Source organism: Hippocampus zosterae, chromosome 13 (genome assembly GCF_025434085.1).
Source record: "Hippocampus zosterae strain Florida chromosome 13, ASM2543408v3, whole genome shotgun sequence".
Classification (NCBI taxonomy): domain Eukaryota; kingdom Metazoa; phylum Chordata; class Actinopteri; order Syngnathiformes; family Syngnathidae; genus Hippocampus; species Hippocampus zosterae.
The window spans coordinates 8,473,821-8,494,560 of NC_067463.1; the positions used below are offsets into that span (position 1 = coordinate 8,473,821).

At 43.5% G+C, this 20,740-nt stretch overlaps 1 protein-coding gene and 1 long non-coding RNA gene across 6 annotated transcripts in view; one reads left to right on the forward strand and one right to left on the reverse strand.

Moving 5' to 3' along the window:
- Positions 1-20,740, forward strand: part of LOC127613201 (uncharacterized) — an 81,919-nt gene that overhangs the window by 33,301 nt on the left and 27,878 nt on the right. The gene's annotated exons all lie outside the window — the stretch shown is intronic.
- The window catches only part of LOC127613157 (alpha-1,6-mannosylglycoprotein 6-beta-N-acetylglucosaminyltransferase B-like), a 71,931-nt gene that overhangs the window by 5,788 nt on the left and 45,403 nt on the right, over positions 1-20,740 (reverse strand). For all 5 annotated transcript variants that reach the window (XR_007966085.1, XM_052084080.1, XM_052084081.1 and 2 more), the window contains 6 exons: positions 12,462-12,593; positions 6,118-6,251; positions 4,852-4,982; positions 2,886-3,041; positions 2,599-2,745; positions 1,813-1,929 (listed from right to left, as the gene is read on the reverse strand). Coding sequence is in view for 4 of the 5 variants with exons in the window: in XM_052084080.1 (XP_051940040.1) it covers positions 1,813-1,929; positions 2,599-2,745; positions 2,886-3,041; positions 4,852-4,982; positions 6,118-6,251; positions 12,462-12,593 (817 nt within the window). In the remaining variant the exon portion in view is untranslated. The remainder of the gene's footprint in view (positions 1-1,812; positions 1,930-2,598; positions 2,746-2,885; positions 3,042-4,851; positions 4,983-6,117; positions 6,252-12,461; positions 12,594-20,740) is intronic.

Below are 20,740 nucleotides of genomic sequence, written 5' to 3' on the forward strand. Positions count from 1 at the left end.
GCATGGTGTGCGTTTTGCATGAAGGGCTCCATCAGTTGACCCTCAGAGATCTGACGAAATGGTTGCCTGACTGACAGCTGAACAAAGAAGAGAGAAACGCAAAAAATAAATAAATAAAAAAATAGCAACGATTTTCATAAGTGGAAATCTTTTTTTTTTCTCCATCATTTGCTTATCAAGTCAAAACATCTACGGCAACGCGTAAACCGTCTCTAGAATGAGTCAAGGTGTAAAGACCGAGCGGCGTAATTCTTCCAGCGATGCGAGTTCGGAAAGGTTGCTCTAGGTGGAACACCCTTAAAATGTCAGCTTTCGATGTTAAATCGGTCTATACGCACAAAACGCTGATTGACTTAGTCAAACTCCCCAGGGGCTTCGTTTATCAAAGAGCACGTAGAACAGGATCGAAAGTTGTTTGCACGGCTGAAAGAGTGTGCAGAAGCCCCCCAGATAATCCGTATTCATCAAACGTACGAACACCTTTCGTACGCACACCAATAAGAAGGTTTTGATCAATGCCACCTGTTCTGAACTGCTACGCTCACGCACATCTAGCCTCATTTGAGAAACGCCTCCTATTGACTAAATGCATAGTAGCAACCATCCCTTAAAGAGATCCTAAAGCATATCGGAGATCAACAATGGGAACAAATAAATACTGTTTTGAGCAATTAATGCAAGCTTTAGCTCCAGGAAAGACGATATGGCACTTGGGAGTTTTGGATGCAGTTACAGTATGAGCCACGTATCCTAATAACATGGTTAAAGAGACTTCAAGGAAATCATCTATATCGCAAACGTATTCAAATTGCCATGTCACGTTTTTTTTCTTTCTACTGCAGTCACGTGCAACTTTACAGTGACATGCCTGACTGCTGCTTCGAGCTAATTAATTGCAATAATTTAGAGCACGGTCCTCAATGGATCCCAAGCCATCGGAGAGATTGAACAAAACATATTTGAGTTGATCAAAGAGGCCCTGTGAGACGTTGAAAACAGCGTTTTAGCCGGGATATTTATGGTCAGATTACAGTATGTCAGTGCTAGCAGCTATTTTCCTGCCTTCTATTTACGATGCTGACCCAAAACAGCGAGGAGCGATTCTGCTTCGACCATTTTTCCAGCTGGCTTTAAAAGACGAACCTTTGGATTTTTTTTTTCCCAGTCAGGAAAAAAAAAAAGATTAGCACAACAGACACCAACTCCGAAAAGAGTACAAGAATTGGGATGTAATTCAACTAATGACTACCTTCATTTAAAAGCCTGAGTTGATAATTCAATAATTTGTTTTTCTTTGTCAAAATCTGTTTATGTCTGTTTAGGTCCAGGGCAGAAAAATGTATTCCTTTCATACGGGGAAAAAACAGCGGGCTCTACTCCAAAGTGTAAGTGGAGCTGGAGCAGTCAGGACACGCCGATTGGTCAACTACGCACTGCATCCACTGGCGTAAGGCATTTTCAAATTTATCTTTTTCATGGATTTCTTCCCAGGATTGGAAGCTAGCTAGCATCAGCTGTCAAAGAATCACACCTCTGGTGTTTCCGCACTCATTCTCAGCTTACGCACGGTGGGTAAGTAAGAGGCCAGAACTGCAGAAACCACGTAGATGAAAAATCCAGGCATGAAAAAAAAAGACAATTTTGAGTTTTTTTTTTTATTTGACCACATGAAACTGATTTGGTTTTGTTGGCCGAGGACATGTGGTTACTCTGCTTTTCATATGCCAGATGATGTGATTTGTTTTGGGATACCCTCGACGCTATGTTGCTTAAAAGGTCCAAAATTGCAGTTTATTCACTGGGTGACCCTACCTTGCTCCTCATAATTTCTCTGATGGCGGTGTCAAACTCCGCCGAGTCGTTGTAGTCCACCGTTATGACATGGGGGCTGCCGATGTACTGCTCCGCGTACGGATGCTGCGATGACACCTGCACAGCAACAATGGCAACTTCTTATCATGGATATTTTGACAGTAAAAACGAAATCTTGCATAATCCATGGTCAACCTTTACTCACACAGAGAGGATTAAATGACCTGGGATAATACAGCTCAAGTACATAAAATGACGTAGTATAAAATACACACCATGATATAAAACAAGAAATACCAAATCCCAATAGAGACATTTTGGACTCTTTCATGTAATGGAGCCCTCTCCCTCGTGAATCGTCATGTGTGTCGTCCACTTCATAAATAAACGCCTCACCCCAAAGCAAACCCCTTGAGACCGTGACATCATCATAGCAGATGCGGTGCTTGACATATTCACAACCTCACGTTGCCTGCAAGGCAGATGCGCTATCTGCAAAGCTGAAGTTGACAATGCCGAGCGCTGCTCGAGACGCACACCTCGACCTCCCCTGAAGCCACCTTCTGGCTCATACGTGCCTGGTACTCTGTGCTGTTGAGTAAATAAATACCCGCAGCAAGTACAGTAAAATGCTACCTTTTCGCCGTTCACTATTCACATTTTCCTGTGGAACAGACACTCAGAGAAAAATTCAACTGCGACTCCTTCTGTAATACACGAAGACGTCACAATCGGTTCGGATAATTGCCATGGAAAATCGATTGACGGGAGTCAATGGTTGGTTACTTCTCTCGATGTGGGCTTTCCTTTGAAGAACTCGTGATTGAACGAGCTGTGAGGCGGTTTAAACTTTGGCTGCAGGAAGACGCAGCCGTTGGCGATCGCTTCCAGCGGGGCGGGGCCTTCGTAGGGAAAACCAAAGCCGATGAAGAGCTGCAGACAAAGAAATAGGTCCATAAAAATGTGAACATTGCAATTATGTAAATTTGACATAATCGTACTCAAAACCTGTTTCCCTTTACGCGAAACACAACAACTGGAACATACCCCTCGAGCTTTTTTTTTTTTTTTACCTTGGCTTTGCGCAGCAGCTGCTGCAGTTCGTGCTGGGGCAGCAGGCCGTGGTTCTTGACAAAGGCCGGAACCTCTGGAGGTCTCTGTGTCTCGTAGTACACCGTGCCATGGACCTCCATGTATTTGTGGAGAATCTGCAGGAAACCTTCCTTGCCCTGATTGGAAGCATGAGCCAGACTAAAGGTGAGGTGGCTTGTGGTGCATCATGGCAACTTAGTTCAGGGAGCTTGAGATTGTTTTCATAGTTCCCCCGTACGATTGAGTCATCAAAGTAGATGTGTGTAAAGCCACACTACAAATTAGTCTTTCATTTTTATCTTTTAAACGGAGCAAGGAAACTGACAAGACTCCTTATTTTCATTCTTGCGAAGCTGTTTTGGTTAACAAAAGAGTTCAAATGGGCTCAGCGTTTTACTGTCTGTGTGTTAACAACCGAGTCCGTGGAACAAGCTTTACTCTTGAAGGGAAAATGAAGCGTTCTATTTCAGCGCATTCGGCGGACACGGCGAAACGGGAACAAACAATACGACGGTCGATATTCACGGGCATATATTCTTCATCCTCTTCGAGGATAATATAAACTATAGACAGACGTTGAGAAAGGAGCTGAGTTCCACTGCACAATATTTCGGTATGTCTGTCTTATACTGCCGTTGCCGTTGATACTCGAGTGTCAGTTTCTCTCCCGTCTGTCTTATACTGCCTCCACGTGGTCAAGGAAACGCATATCAGACCAAAACCAGACTAATATAACAAGCAAAATCTCGATACCGAGCTGCGTGCATTGACAACTGAAGAATTGCCCCTTCATCCTCTGTTTTCAGCCTCTCACCCAGTAAAAAAAAACAAAACATAATTGGAGTAAATGGTTCCCGTAATAAACTTTTATGCAAAATGATTTTTTTATCTGGCTTTTCAATGTATTGATGGAATAACTGATTCTAAAAATAAACAACAGTGACACCCCCTTCAAAGTCTGCATATGTAACCTTCTTAAGGTGTTACCACACATTCTCTCGACAGTGATCCGTGTTTTTCGTTATTATGTAAGAGACAATTTCCAATTCCAGGCGAATAATGATTTCTAGCAGCACAACAAACGCCAGTTCACTGGAAAATAATAATCATATAAAAAAACAATAAAAGGTCACTACGACTAGTCCAGCGTACTCACTGTATCCCTGCACCTGCACTATGCCCCCCCTCACTGTGTTAATCCCTCCAACTGTAACTGGAGGCCAAAGATATCGATCAGCTTCTCCGTGGGGATTTTCCCCAGCCACAGAGAGATTACTTTGACGACTGACAGCGACAGACAATACAAAATATCGGAAGGCGGAACACAGGTGGCTTAAATTCTCCTTTGCTGTCCATTAACATAGTATGTAAGGCAATTTAGCTGGATATGTTACAAGAGTTAAGCACTCTATTATAGCTGGATACTTTTCCAGCAGCTATCACTGCCCAATTCGAGGCCCTAAATTCAGGGGGCGGGGGAGTGGTTAAGAATCAGTGGAGCCCAAGTATGGAGCATTTCTTCACAGACATAACACTTATTAACACCCTCCGAATATCAAGGACAGATTTTAACAGCTTCAATATGTAGCTAGGATCGACCCCTTCACCTCTGCACTGTGAGGTCGACGTGCTAACCACTCGAGCACCAGATCTAAGTTCAAGAAAGAAAAAACAAAAAAAAAAACAGAGGCTCACCTGAAGCTTGTGTCCAAGCAGGCAGATGCAATGAGAGAAAGGGACAAAACAACATGGAAATAGTATGTCAATACGCAAACTGGACACCACATATCTCAATGCATTTGCGCACGGCTGGAAGACTACTTTCAAGTGAAATAGAAGCATCGCACGAGAGATCATTCCCAGGCCAATTTCGGTTTGTGTTTTGCTGCCAAATGGAAGCTTTCATGTGGCACCGAGCCCCGCTTGTCATTTGTTGTTGTTTTGTACCTTCCACATGCTGGCCTCCTTCCCGTACACCACTGCCATGCTGTTGACTTTGCTCTGCTGGATGCTCCTCTTCTCAGTTTCGTTTAACTCCTCTGACACGAAGCCCATGAAGGAGTTGTCTGGCGTGTGAGCTAAATACGGACCAAAAAAAAAAAAGGCGAGAAAAAAGACAGTCGTGTTGTGAGTGAGATACAAAGAGCATCCCTGGTTTGTTTCATTCCACCGCTAATTCAGCCCTACAGCTACATGGCTAAGTATTATGAATAGTCATTGTCCAGGAGCCAGCTGCTGTTGGCTAAGATACATGCTACAAGAGTGTGTGGGTTTAGTCTCGGTCGGCACGTAGTCAAAGTGAAACATGGGCAACAACAGAAAGACGATAATGGCGCCTCTACAGCCGACTGGTTTACAAGTGAATGTGAGAAGAGCACCAAGTAATGGAGCCAATAATTCAGTGAGTCACACTAAGGAGGCAGAGAACAATAAGTGCTTTGGGGGAGGAGGGGGGGAGATCACACATACATTGGTGTATCTGGTCGATGCAGCTTGTTAACTGTGATGCTGCTGAAAATAGGCATTGAAACGCCGTGAAATAAAAAAAGGGCACAAACATACATTAGTCACATGCCAAATGAATGAGTCAATGACGGCCGTTTAAAATCGTGACGCAAAACGGTTTGATTTGGTGCTCCAACATTCTTGAATGACCAAAGAAACTAGGTGCAACTTGTATTGTATTAAGTATTCAAAAATAAATGTGCACTTTCAAAACAACAAGCTCCTGGACAAAGGACGTCTTGGCTGAGAAGTTGAAAGGACAGCGGCCAGCAAGATATCAGAACATCCCTGAGCACTGTTGGAAGATGCTGAATTTGTTCCGGAGCAGAAAGTAACAACGTGATCTGACGACATGACGACAATGCACTAAATGGAAGTAATTCACGAATCTTGTTTGGACCAATCAGCTTTAGCAACTGCATGCAGGTTTTTTTTGGTGCTAAATTTAGATTTTTTTTCTCATCATTCATTGTGTGGATTTTCACCCAAATATGAAGATCCTTGCGATTACAAGACCAACATTGTGAATCAAAAGAAGCAGATAAACTCAAGAGAATGAGGTGCCCGTAATTAAAGGGAAGGAAAGCACACAGAGCTTTGAACAAAAACAATAAAATAGAATATGAAAAAATATGTATATATATTTTTTAAAAAGTAATTATACAGCGTATGTTCCGATGGTTGACAAAAGCACACGGAGCTTCTTACGGAACATGGTCATGTATTGCCTGGCGTTCAGGTTCCAATAGCCCCAGTTGGTCCGGTAGCCGTGCAGGTTGGCGTACTCCTCGTGGTTGTAAGCTGGCTCTGTCCCAAATGTGTCAATCACGCGGATGTGACATCTGCAATGACACAACACGGACACTTTTCAAAATGGCACCTGGACTCCCCCCACCCCACTTCCCATTTACAAAAATAAGAATGCGAGTAGAGAAAGGGGGAAAAAATTGGCAAACGAGTAGGATTAAAGTCTACAAGCTAAACAAAGTGCGGGTGATCCAACGCAACAATGACAAGTGTGGAAAAAAACCCACAAAAAAGAAATAAAAGCTGTTTAGAAGTAAGAAGTGTGATCAGGCATTGAGCATCGACACGGATTCAAACACACAAACTGAGTGAAACGCTCGGCACTCTCTGCCTCACCTGTGTGTAAACTCACAAGAATTAACGAGGGCTAAAAAGTGTCTTCCTCTCCCTCACTTTCACAACTTCTCCCCTGGCTGGCAACTTTATGGGAATATCCATCCATTCTCTGTACCACTGCAGCCATGCCCAAGTGTCCTTGAGCAAGATACTCAACCCCTAGTTGGTGCATGACCAGTAGATGAATGAAGTAACGGCGTGAAGCGCTTTGAGTACCTGAGGTCGAACGAAGGACAGCCCATTTTAAAGTGGAAGTCAATTTTTCTTGACAATAGTATGTTCTTTGCGCCCCCACTAGTCTCAACCCGGCCTTCCGATTAATATTGCCTTTGTGGAATATGAATGAAGCAGAAAAACTCACCCTTTTTTTTGGGGGGGGGGGGGGGGTCAAGTGATGTTTGCAATGCGAACCCGAAGGCAGTCGTGATGTGGCTTGTCAAAAACGGCGGCCCCCTGAGATGGCTGAAAATGGATGGATCCATCCGTTTCATTCTTATTCCAGAAGTGCAGTCAGAATACTGCGTTGAGACTAGCGAGTGCTCGCACAAACATACACCAGCAAAGCAAGTTTTTGCGTTCGGTTCCCCTTTTAACTGACTCGAGATGGACCTGTGTGATACAGATACGGGGAATGACTTATGATTCACGTTTCGTCGCACAAGGCCAGTACACGTATCGGTACATCAAGCAAAACGCTCAGAAAGCTACATGTTGTTCCACTCTTGCGTTTGATGGTCTATTGAAGCGGCTCAGATAGAGACATTGGTGTCATCGCCCCCGCTTCAGAAATGACATTTTTTATAGGATTAAATCAAGCGACACTGGGGTAGGGGAAAAAAAATTGCACTCCGTAAATGAGAGATGAAAGGTACGACGCACAGCTTTTTCAGGTGTGGGACCGCATGAACACAACAGAGGATGCGGTGGTGGAAACCAACCCCGTTAACCAGAAGATTTGACACGTTTGCATTTAGATCGCCCGATAAAAGGATTGTTGTACGTTTTTGGTCCAGAGAAAGCTCAGAGTAAATTAGAAATGAAAAAGAATAAGTCAAATATTGGATCCTGTTTCCCCCTCCCCAGTTGCCCTATCACATGTCACCTTGTCGGAACGTGATCACTATTTGCCATGGATAAGAAGGTCCCCGAGGGAAGGAGCGGAGAAAATAAGGATGCTGACATTTGAGCGGAATATCCAACCAAGGTTCCGAGTGAGAAGCTAATTTGGGTTAAGTGGCGGCTCACCAAGGCTCATCTGATGTTAACTACGGAGGCATTTGACACGCCTCCATTTCAAATATTAGTCATCCTTTTGTACGACCACAGGAGCGGTCTCGGCAATCATTCTGCAAATTTGTCGTTCTCTTAGCACGCAAGTTGGTTTTCAATTGCTTTTAAAATGACTCAGATGAGGGTGCCGTGTATCATTGCCAGATTGGAACGGGACTGGATTCATCTTCCAACCTCCATCTGTGTCTCAAAGTCTGGCGCTTCTACAAATTTATCGACTGGCTACGGTGATGCATTAATTAAGAGAGGTTTATATATTTTCTTTCACGCCCTCCCAATGAACATGGGTGGATGCCACAAAGCAAAAAAGAAAAAAGAAAAAGACAGCCAACAGTTCTGTGACTTAATGTTATGACGAGACCAAGGGCATTTTGTCTCTCTTAAACAAACTGGATTGATTATTTATTTAGGCATGATAGTTTGCGCATTGGGTTTGTCTGTATGGGTCCTGCGATGGTCTGGCGACCATTCCAGGGTGTTCCCCGCCTCTCGTCTAAAGCTAGCTCGGTTGAGACCGAGCTCTCTCCTAAACCTAACGAGCATAAGCGCTATAGAAAATAGATGGATCATCAAAATTATTTTGCATTTTATTACAGATTCTCCAGCACAATGTTATTTTTCTGGACAGCTCAGTTGTGTCTTATGTGGGCGGACAGATGTGTGCCACCTCGCTGCATCAGCATTGGGGACATATTGCAGCACTGTTTCATCCGGACATAAAATAAAAACATTGAGAGTGAACAAAAAGATAAAACGAGAGCAATTAGATGGAGCTGGAATATTCCAAACCCCCCGGAACTATTGATTAATGAGGCTACTTTGCACCGCAAGGCTTTAACTGAACTGCTCCAGATATCGACAAGGAAAACTTTAGATGAAAAGAAGAAAGATCTCTCACCATTCACGAGCACTCACTTGGCCATGGAGCCAAAGATTTTTGAGAAGAAAATTATTCCCTACACTTATGAGAAAAGAAAAATAGAGTGAGCGTGAGATAAAGCAGAGACAAACGGACATGAAAAACAAAGACAGACAGAGGCGGGCGGGGACAGATGGACAAGCTGGTTGTTGACGTGTCGCTCGACTCAGACGGATGAAGCGGTTGGGTTGCTCAGGAAAAAGTTGAAAGTGGAATGGGAAACAAATAGAGACTTGCTGCAGTAGTATAGGTGGATGCTGAGTGATGGGCGCATGTTACACAGACAAGCGGAAAAGATCTTGGTGGCTTGTAGGCCGATTGATCCAAATATTGACTGCAACATCGGTATTGATGGATACTCGTGAAGTGCCGTTGATACTCGAGTGTCAGTTTCTCTCCCGTGCGCACTGCAGCAGTATTATCAAGTAGATCTCATATGTTTGAAATGTTTAGAAGGTTTGTTATTGTACACTGCGAGGGTGGGGCGGCCACCCGTGGGAGGACATCCCCGGCTCACCACAGCGCTGCCAACGGAAAATTTTCAACGGGCAGAAAAATCTCTTTTGGCTGGCCACTGAGCAATACCCACAAGACAAATGTTATACCCGCAAATATCAGTGGCCAAAACCTCCATCTAATCAGAAACCTTCAAACAACTGCTACTTTAACACGAGCATCGGCAACAGTGGTTACATTATTACACACGGGCATAAAACACTTTTACTCTAGAACAGGGGTGTCAAACTCATTTTTGTCGCGGGCCACATTCTAGTTACGGTTTCCCTTGGTGGGCCGTAATGAATTTGGGGAATCCATATCAATGTTTAATCACCTCCACATATTACATACACAGCGCACAACAAATTGATGGATAACTGGTTTTAAATCAGACGTCAAGAATAATGACTGTTATTGTGGATTGCATAAGACAATTTGAAATTTTGGTTCAGACTTTAGCAAGCATCATGGAACTTGACATGTTTGATTTGCTTTCGCGGGCCACATAAACTGATATGACGGGCCAGATCTGGCCCCCGGGCCTTGGCTTTGACACCTGTGCTGGACAAGAACAATGACTAGCACTGGATAATAGTGAGCTCCGCTGCATTTCCGTCCTCTATTACGCTAGACCTCAGGGCCGGCCGACATATTGCGGCACGATGTAATACTACACCGAAGGCGCACGACTCTAAATACCAACCCATTTAAAAAAAAAAAAACTCAAAAAACATAAAACTACTGCTTAAACATCTGCGGCATAGCAGGGGTTTGACAGGTGAACCACAATGGAGCAGAAATTGCAGCAATCACCTTTGAGTAGCTCTGGGCTTTCTCTTCCAAACTAATTGTCAAAAGGTGTTTGAGAAAGCACAAATCAGGACTCCTAACACCAACGTAGGATTGCTGTCCTCAGCAAGCAATTAGACTCAGGCTGCTGCTGCGCGGTGACATATAGTCTGGGGGAAATGTGCTATTTTCTAAGTGTGACTGCCTGTGTGTGTGTGTACAAGACATACGCATACACACAAGCACGCACATACACATTGCAAATGAAAGAGAAACAGCAAAACAGGTTATGTTCTGGGGAGAAAAAAAGAGCTTCCTCTGTAATGCTTATAATTGGATTTTAAAAATACATGTCATGGCTTTCATGGCTCTGTGTTGTTTGCTAGCAGACATGTCCCAGCAGAGGACTTTGTTCTCGTTTTTTTTGGGAGGGGGGTGGGTTACGCTCTTTGCTCCGTTGTCACATCCCCACCTTCCCTAGGATTCACATATTTGTTTGTATATAGCTCTGTTCTTTTGGCATTTAGCCTGTAGTCACAGTGTGTCTCTCGCGGGCGCGCTAACCACAAAAGAACAAATGTCAAATTGCTGCAATCATAGTAAAAATATGATGAAGAGTGTATTACTGAAATGATTTTGCTCCCTTGGTCTCATGGCTGTTGTGGCCTACTTTCCAGGATGTTCCACCTCTGTGGGAATGCCAAAAGCTGTTAGGCGCACTCCGAGACGCGCGACTATCACACACGCACACCCACAAGCACTTAGTTGTTTTCATAATCCTTACGATATTGTTTTTGTCAGGCAGGCTATGTCATGTCTTTTTGCTGCTTCTTTCAACTTCCCGTAGGTGACTCTAAGAACATCCAAACAACAGAACTAGCGTTACGAATAGCTAATATGACTTAATAGCCTTAGCGCTGATTTACTACGATCCCAAATAATGAGTGTTTAAGTGCGTGTTCCCTCGAACAAGTAACCTACAGTGTTGGTGGGGTTGTCCAGTGATCCCAAACGGTCAGAGCTAAATTACGAGTTCACTCACTCGAAAATACTGGAGTGGTGGAGACTGCTTGAGTTAGATTTAGGGTTTGCACTTTTGGTAGTTCCGATGAACGATTCTCACCAATAAACATTCGGGGGAGGATCACACGCGCAAAATTACGTATGAAGTGACGGAATTGGAAGTGTCAGTGGTAGACAAAGAAACCGAGTAGAAGACAAGAAAACAATGCACCGATAATTTGGGGGAAACGTGCAACCGCATAACGTTGAAGTGAGGCGGCCCGATGGGACAGTGGTTAGCGTGTCGACCTAACAGTGCAGAGGTCGTGGCTTCGATCTCGGCTATGTGGAGTTTGCATGTTTCTCCACATGCCTGCGTGGGTTTTCTCCGGGTACTCTGGTTTCCTCCCACATTCCAAAAACATGCATGGAAGGTTGATTGAACACTCTAAATTGTCCCTAGGTGTGAGAGTGAGCGCGGATGGTTGTTTGTCTCTGTGTGCCCTGCGATTGGCTGGCAACCGGTTCAGGGTGTCCCCTGCCTACTGCCCGAAGACAGCTGGGATGGGCTCCAGCACACCCCACGACCCTTGTGAGGTTAAAGCGGGGTGGAAAATGGATGGATGGATAACGTTGAAGTTGCACCCTAATCCAACTACATGATTTTGCCTCAAGACTCATCAACAGTCATTTTAACACAATCGACAACATTTTTAGCACTCAATCGATTATTATGATCGTCATCCCTTTTGGACACTTTCCAAATGAAAGTTTCAGCGCTGCGCTTTGGTAGGGATAATGATCTTGTTTGGCTTCTCTCCATTAAACTGAGCAATATTAGCCCATTAAAAAAAAGTGGTAGACAAACAAATTAAAGGGTAAATATTGCATTTTCATTGCAAAATACATCGTTGGAGCACAGCACATTCACCCCGTTTGAATTATTGTGTGTTGAAGTAGAAAATGACCACATCATTACGGTTTATGAACATCAACTGCGTGAACAATGGCACCCATGTCGCAGGCTGTTTTCCCAACAAGCGATGTACGTTGTTTAACAGGAATGAGAATGGCCCACGTAGAGTCCATATTTTCTAATTGGTTACAGCGTTATAGTACAAGATACTCGCATAAATGTGGGTTGCTTGCAAAATGAGATTTGTCAACGTGCAGCCCTAGATTCGGAACAGATTCATTTCACGTTGCAAAAATGACGACACACACCAATGGAAGTCTTTCTGGAGAAAATTACAAAACATGTTCTTATGGTCTCGAGAAACACAAAGGATTATTCCGGTTGAGCTCTGTAATATAGCACGAATATTTTCCCATTATTTACTGCTATTTTCTTCATTAAGCACAAAGAGCCACAAAAAAACTAACCTAAAAGAAAAAGGGAAGCGGCACTCACTTGTGTCTCTTGAGCGAGAGCCCCATGTGCTGCTTCATCTGCTGCAGGCCGTGGTAGTCCGTATAGATGAGGTCAAAGGGCAGAGGGCCAGTCAGTGGGCAACTGCCTCTGCCGGGGGGCACACCCAGGAAGCTGCAACACAAAACGCATTTTTATAAATGAAGATGACGACTAATAAAAACACTTGAACAGCCAAGCGCTCATTATTAATACCGTCATGTCTACCCTTGTTACACAATTCAATTATCAGAGGTTTGTGCCCTCCAGGCATGTGTTGCTTTGCCTCAAACTGCTGACAACGGAAAACTTTTACCGTGCGGGGACTACTGCTTTTTGCTGCGTGTGCTTCATTTTGGGTCAACAAAGCACAATTGCAGGCATCCGAACAAGTGAGGTTGGCATAATAGAGCGTGTGAATGACTGACAGATTTTTGTGAGTGAAAAGCAGCAACAGTCTGCGCCAAATATTTTCCCGTAGACACGGTTATAAACCCAAAGTTCCTTGTAGTCTGCCGATTTAACAAGTGGAATATTTGACGGGGGCGCCTGATTGGCCTTCGGGTCATGGCGCTGCTGATTGGCTGCCGCCGAGGAGACCAACTGCATATGTCAAGCTGCTGTCAGGAGGCCTTTTTGACAGCGGTCACGCTCCTCCAAGCCACTGTCAACCGTTTTCCTCTGCGCCGTGCATTTTTCATCATTTATGAACGCTTTCTGTTAGTTTTGTTAAGTGAGCCAAAAATGTGCGAATCTTCCCGTTGGTGATCTGTTTTGGTTTCTGTGAATTAAGAGTTCTCTCTCTTTGTCACGTCTATGTTAGTGGTCAGGGTAAACTGCCATTTTCTTCAGATTAGTTTTCTCCAGATTTTGTGAGCAAAGGATGTTAGGTTTCGGATTTTCTTTCACATTGGGTTCAGATCAGGGATGGGCAACAGGGGGGCGAACATCATTTCAATGACCCCTTGATTTATTATTTTTTTCACAAAACCAAAATAATTCTTAAAAAAAAAAAACCCCACAGATTCTGGTTCAATATACGTTTTTTAACCAACAGCAGTGAGAAATGATGTAAACAAACAAACAAACAAAAAAAATCCCCGACAATACAGAGGACAGCCCAAAAATTATTGAAAAAAAAGAAGCAAAATACATATATAGGTGAATCCATGGGTATCGACCAAACTGTGAACATGCAGGGGTCAACGTCTTTGGACACAAACTAGTGCATTGCGCACATTTCATCATCTTGATAAAGTGTGTCAGGACTGTCGAAGACTTACAGACCCGTGTAAAAAGCAGAATCTGGGTAGGCGCCATCCAGTTAAAAAGGGTCACAAGTACACACTGGAGTAATGGGGCGTTATTTGTTCAAGGGCACCTCGGATGTAATTTCCAGGGTATGAAATGTGCACAATTTCAAATGTGAAGTTCTCAAGCAGCCAGAAAAAGACAACTTGGTATGAAGGCACGTTTTCCTTTCGGTTCAGTCAGAGCAAAGCCGGAAGGGCACAGGTCTATGGCATAACATAAGACAAACAAGATGAAAAGAGAGTATTGATGAGGACCTGGCTCGTGGTACCCTGCAGGAGCAGATGGTCAATCAATGGCGAGAAACACCTCGGATGTGTTGTCGCCCGTCTGTGTTTGTGCGTATTTATTCATACAAACACAGCTGCTGCTGCTGGCGCGTTACAAAACATCCCATCAAACGTGACATAAATTCACACTTGGACGGATCGGGCGCGGGTAAACAGGCGAGGTGGACTCGACGCCGACATGATCTTATTGCGTATTTTCGGCAGTAAAAGACGCACCTAAAAGCCTTCCATTTTCTTAAAAGCTCACAGCGCGCCTTAAAGCGGTGCGTCCAATATATGAAATAAATGACAAAATAGGCCATTCATTGAAGGTGCGCCTCATAATCCAGTGTGCCTTTTAGTGGGGAAAATACGGTAATATACAAATGTCACACTTCAGGCATGATCAGTGATCCCTACTGAACCGTTTGGCCAGATATATGCTCATGGGACACTTCATGAGTACATACAAAAGGTCTGCACCAACAAAGATAACACGGGAGGATGGATATAAGAAAAGAAAGAAAGAGGGGAAAAAAATAGCACACAAACACCTTATTTCTTGGCAGTCTGCTGTTCTTTCTATTGTTGTTGAGCAGTGAAAGGCACTGAAGCTGATGAAACCACATTGAATACCTGTCTTAAGGTGAGTAGTCTACAAAATAAACCGCGGCTCCTTTTCCATTTGCCCTTTGTTAGAGCCTGGCGGAGAGTAAACAAGCATCTCACACTTTGTTCAAGGCCAATGAATGATGTCCAAACACATTACAACATAAAGCGGAACCCCTAAAATTCAATGTTCCATTTGGAATTTGACCAAACACTTTGATTGCACATGGATGAATGTTGTAATACAGATGATGGAAATTTGACTTTTTAATTAGTTGTTTAAAAAATAATTTCTGGAGGGAATAAGTATGCAAATAAAGAGACGTTTAAATCCTTTTTTTTCTTTCCATTACTTAAAATGTGTGAGCGCACTAATTTACATAACTGCCCCGCCACATAGAGTCTACAGGCACATGACGCGATCAGCTCGGTCAATATCCAGAGCTACTTTCAAGTGCTATCAAATACACTAGCATGCGGAAACGCCAACATCCCCCATGGGTGCGACGCCCTTGCTATTATGTCAAGGCCAAAAGGTAAGCAGAGCTATGGTGAGTTTTATTGTACACACAGATTACCATTAGCAGTGTTAGCTCGTGATAATTTGATGATGTTGAACTGAGCTTGGTGAAGGTGTCAATTCAGTGGTAGAAGGGCGTACATTGAAGCCTTGAGATAAGAGTGACCAGAATTGTGATTTTTAATTTTTTTTTTGCAGTCCAAACTGTGTTACTTTGATTTGATAGGCAAACTTCAGCAGTGGCAGTGACCTCAGTTTAGTTCAACATAAGCAGCACGTAGTGAACAAAAAAAAAAGTGTTCAAACTGCTTGATGCCACTCCCAAATGATGTTTACTGTCAAACTAATCAAATTAGTAGAATTACACGTGCATTAAAAAAAAACACATTTAGTCCACTACTTTAATGCTAACACATATTGGAAATCTCATATAACATTACAGCGATGAATATTCCTATCTGGCAAATTAGCATAATCACAGTTCCATTCATTGGTGACACACACACACACACACAAAATGGGCTGTGCAACAAAAAATTTGAAGCAGACCGGGTTTTACCCTGATAGTTCCACTGTGTTGCTAATAATGACAATAACAATGCTTCATAGCAAAAGCAGAACACGGGAGACAAATAGAATGAAAAGCTGAAGCAGATGTTTGCATTAGCACAAAACACATTTTGTAATCTACAAATGGTCCTTTAAACAAAGCCTTCCAAGAACAAGGTTTACGGGCACAAAAAGCATTTGCTAACTGCTAATATTTTAACATAACAGAAATGCTTCTTGCAATGTGAGGTCGCTTCTTTTGAGTCAACGCATAAGTACACCATGACAGCATTTAAAGGGAAGTGAACACATAATAATAAAAAAATGAAACAAGCATACATTCAAATGGTCAAATGAAGAAGCAAAACAACAGAATTTGGAATTCAAATGCCTTTTTCGCAACATGTGGAAAACAAAAAATACTTGGATGAAGGATAAAACTGCACACTGCCGTTACGCATATCAGCCGCCTGAAAATGAGCAAATTCTGCGTTGTGGAAATGCTAGACACAAATTTGACAAAGACACACACACACTCAGGATGGGATTCCTGGCAGGCATAAGTGGAATCCCCATGCTGGGCCACAGAGGAGGCCAATTATCCAGGTTTTTGAGGTCTCGGGGCTGCCGTGGTCAACAAGCACTCAGTGAACACTAAGTGACAGGCAAAGAAACGACACCAAACATGAGAGTCGTCCGATCGTCAGTCAAAATGTATTTGGCTCTCTTTATTCAATCTGCCCAATGGATTCTTCGTCTCTGTGGCTGTGACTGGCCATCAATCAACCTCAAGTTTCAAGTTAGATATAGATATTTGGGCCTATTTTGTTCAAGTTATAATATGTCTGTAATTGCACCCCAAAATGACTTTATTCATGCAGAGGTGTCAAATTAACAGTTAAGTGATAAACAATTACAATCAGACAGCTTTTAATTGGCCCAAAGTAAAAGCGTGGAGGATGAACTGCTTCATCGTCTTTGTTTTTATTGGCGCACCAGTCCCTTTGCTGTATGTATGTAACATGATACACGATGAGATGAAGAATTATTATTCATTTATGATTATTCTGCGGACCCCCAAGCTTGCCTTGTGGTACCCAATGGAACTTTTTTTCTCTCTCCACAATTTAAAAACTCTATTAAATACATTTAATAGGACTTTTAAGTGATATGCTGGAGGCAGTAATTCAGTGCTGTGGTTTTGGTGTGTGCATATGTAAAAAAAATTTAATTGGTGAATTTGCAAGTCGTTGAGGAACCATGCAATTTTTTTTTCCCGAATGATAGCAACTGGTGCTACGTGTAATGGCATTTCATGATTGCATTGAGTTGTAATAATAATAATAATGCATTTTATTTAGAATCGCCTTTCAAGATACTCAAGGACACTTTACAATAACAAAAACAATAAAACAATTTTATTTAGACATGATAGGTTTGACAAAATGTCGGTGCCACAAAAATAAATAAATAAAACAGCCAAAGTGATGCATGTTTGTGTGTGCACGTTGGCAAAGATAGCTGAACAACCCCTGCCTGGAAAAAAAGTAAATCATGTTCAACCAATAACGCTCTTATTACGACACTGATTCAATGAAAGTTACAACACACAAAAGCACCCACACACCCACACCAACATTTCCAGTCATGAGCAAAATCGAACACTCTTCCATGCGCATAATCATCCATTTTCACGTGCGCCTGTGATTACACCAAAGCGATAGCAATCTGTATGCATGGCAAGGTTTCTTTTAATTGAAACGCACACATGCATGCACGCACACACAAGACAGACAGAGCACCCCTCCTGACAGGCCCCAGTTATCAAGCGAGGCGGGTAGTCGTGGATCAGCCAGCCGCGAGGCATCATAAAAAACAATTCAGAAAAGAGTGAGAGAGGAAGAGCAGCGGTGGAAGGGATGAATCTGAGATGAAAGAGGTACGAGCGAGGAGGGAGGAGGGGGGCGAGGGGGGATAAAATAAAATAAACACTCCTGTCAGAGATAATAAAATTGTCAGATGGAGAGCTGTGGTCCAGAGGGGGTGAAGTTAAGAGATGCGAAATGCGAGGCCAACGGGGGAAGGCGAAAGGTGAGATGGAAAGGGAAACTTGGAAGGTCAGGGGGGGGGGGGGGACAAAAATAAGAGGAGATGAAAATGAGAAAGCAGGAGTGAACAAAATCTCTTCATACGAGGTAAAAATAATAACAACAGACAAAACCAGGAGTGAGAAAGCTATTCAAAGGCGAGAGAAAAACGTCCGTGAATGCAACGGGCACATAGACAATGATGAAGCGCTTCACTGTCTTGTTTCTCATCAGGCGCTTTGTGTTTTTCCTCAACCTGGCATCCTTTCAGCGGGGTCCCCATTAATCTGGAGGATCTCTCTCGGGGAGCACAAACACACATTGACAAACACACGCCACGGATCACACAAACACATTCTATCATTAGAACTACACAGCGGCACCAGGATTACATCTTCCTGAGGGCAAAATGTTACACTGATTTGGATTAAGGCCTGTGGGAGAGAGCAACTTCAAGATGGTTTGCCACAAAACCAAGTTGCTTTCATGTTTGGTGTGATTGGCCTCAAATCGCAGGCCAATTACCATATACTGTAACAGGGGGACGTCAAAAACACGCCGTTTCCATACCCTGTCTGCGCTTAAAGCACCCGTCGGGTGTCTTTCTCGAGATTTGCAGTCAAGGTTTGCTCACCGACATTTCTCCTCAGATAATCGAGGACAGACCGCACACTATTGACAGCACCTGTTTGGTGTGGAACTGAGTAAAAAAAAATGTTTCTTTCTTGAAGTGGATGACCATGATGACGGATATGTATCACACTCACAGCCTGTATGGTATCAATCCACTCCGCAAGCTGCCACTCGTCAAGCGATGAAAGCTGTTCAAAGAAGGAGCAGGCGGAATGAATTGGGAGTGTACTAAAGCATGTGGGGGGGGGGGGGGACACTCATCAGCGAGTCATGTCTCGTCGAGTGGGTTAACCCAACACACATACAGACGAGGCATGACAGGCACTTAACTAGAAAGCTACTCGATATCGATGCGTGTTGCAGACCATCAACCACCTTAGATTCGCAATCTGCTGAGGGAAGAGTGCGCAATTTCTCATCTAAATTGACCTGACGCCTTTTGGAGCAAAATAACCGCTTCAGAATCACGTGGACGAGAGTGTGGCTTGTAATTGGGAGAAAAGCATCCCTGTATTTGCCACGGGGAGACATTAAAGGCCTGTATCAGTGGACTGGCCACACACAGCTCTCATTTTGTGTCGGTGCTCGTTTTAACATGATACTGTAGAGCGCGGGTGTCCAAAGTACAGCCCTGGGGCCATTTGCAGCCTGCCGTCCTTTTGTCAGCGGCCCGTGATATGAGACTTAAAAAACAAAAACAACAAAAAATACCATTTGATTTGAGTATTCTTTTCCCATATGCTTGATACCCTTGATAAAACTGAATACCAAGGATATCGAACAACTTCTCAAAAATGCGATAAAATGTGTGCCGGTTTCAAACGAGGCTTTTGGTTTATCCCTTCAGAATGCAAAAGCAGTCGTACATACTATTACAGTCACGTCTCCATGCATGTCTCTATGCTGTTGTTTGTAATCATCTGCTCTTCTGTCTTCTCCGAGTAACATTTCACGACAATTACAGCCAAAACATGGCAAAAGAGCCCAATGAATGGATAATGTTGTTTTTATTGGCGCTCTCTTTAATGTGTCCTCAGGCCCTGAAGCCTTTCCAGCACTGGAGCACTGTTGGCCACTGCTTCTTCTCCTCAGGAAGAAAAAAAAATAGTGAAAGGGAAGGATGAAAAATAGAATGGTAGCGGGATTCGGTACAGTCTTCCCCTCATTTGCTGTGGCAGTCTGTAGGGCCTTCCCTTCATGTTTGCTTAGAGTAAACCAATTTTGTCTGTGTGGCTGAGGGATGCCGATCACCCACCCGAGCCTCTAATATCTTCAGCGCAGTGGAAACTCCAAAGTGAAAAACCAATTCACCCCGGTCGAAGTCCATGGTTTTCTAATTCCAACCAATTTCATAGATGACGTAGCAATCTTTTAATTTGCTACCGTGAAAACCGCAAAACACAGAGAGCCGTCTGTGTTGCGTAATTGCTGCAGTAAGAGATGGGGTGCGCTACTCAAGATATTCTGACGACAACAGCTGCCGGGTGCGTGCGCCGAAACAATAACATCGCACCAGCCAAAATTGATCCGTCGCTATGGATCATACCATCAGAGAGAGAGAGAGGGAAGTAATGTGGAGGAGGAGAGTTTTATGTGTAGAAGTTGACATGTTTGATTTGCTTTCGCTGGGCACATAAAATGATGTGGCGGGCCAGATCTGGCCCCCGGGCCTTGAGTTAGGCATCCGTGCCCTAAAATAACATGTTTTGGTAAAGCCTTCGGGCAACACACTGAATGAATGAAAAAAAGTGATGAAAGAACCTCGTGACTTTGTCAGTAAAGGAAAAAAAAAAAGCAACACCACATGAGTTAGCACACCATCCACATCAGTTCATTTGTCCGCAAACTGGAGCAGCTGGAGTATGATATAGAGCAGGCGGAGCTCTGTCTGCCCTCGCTTTTGCACTAATCCATCTAGGGTGCCTTTGAAATCTAATTTGCAGCAGCTCCATTCCCTTCACGTTACTCTCCGTGAGCCCAAATTGTTAGGAATGCTCATTCAGCACAAAAAGGTGACGACGCAAAAAAAAAAAAAAAGAAGAGGCCTGCGATGTCCATGCTAGTTAAAAGGAGCAAGTGTTTTCCTCTCCACAGCATAATGAAGGCCGCTCCAAAATGCCTAACACAGGTCGGTATCAGTGATTGTCTGACACAACAATGCATTATTTACACATTTGAATACAAAAATTCCAACTCAGCACCTTTGGGTTTTTTTCTGCGCTTTCCCGTATGGATTTGCACGTCTGCATTTTTTTTTTCTTCCTCATCTCAGCCTCCCTGACAATGATGAGACGTGGGACTGAG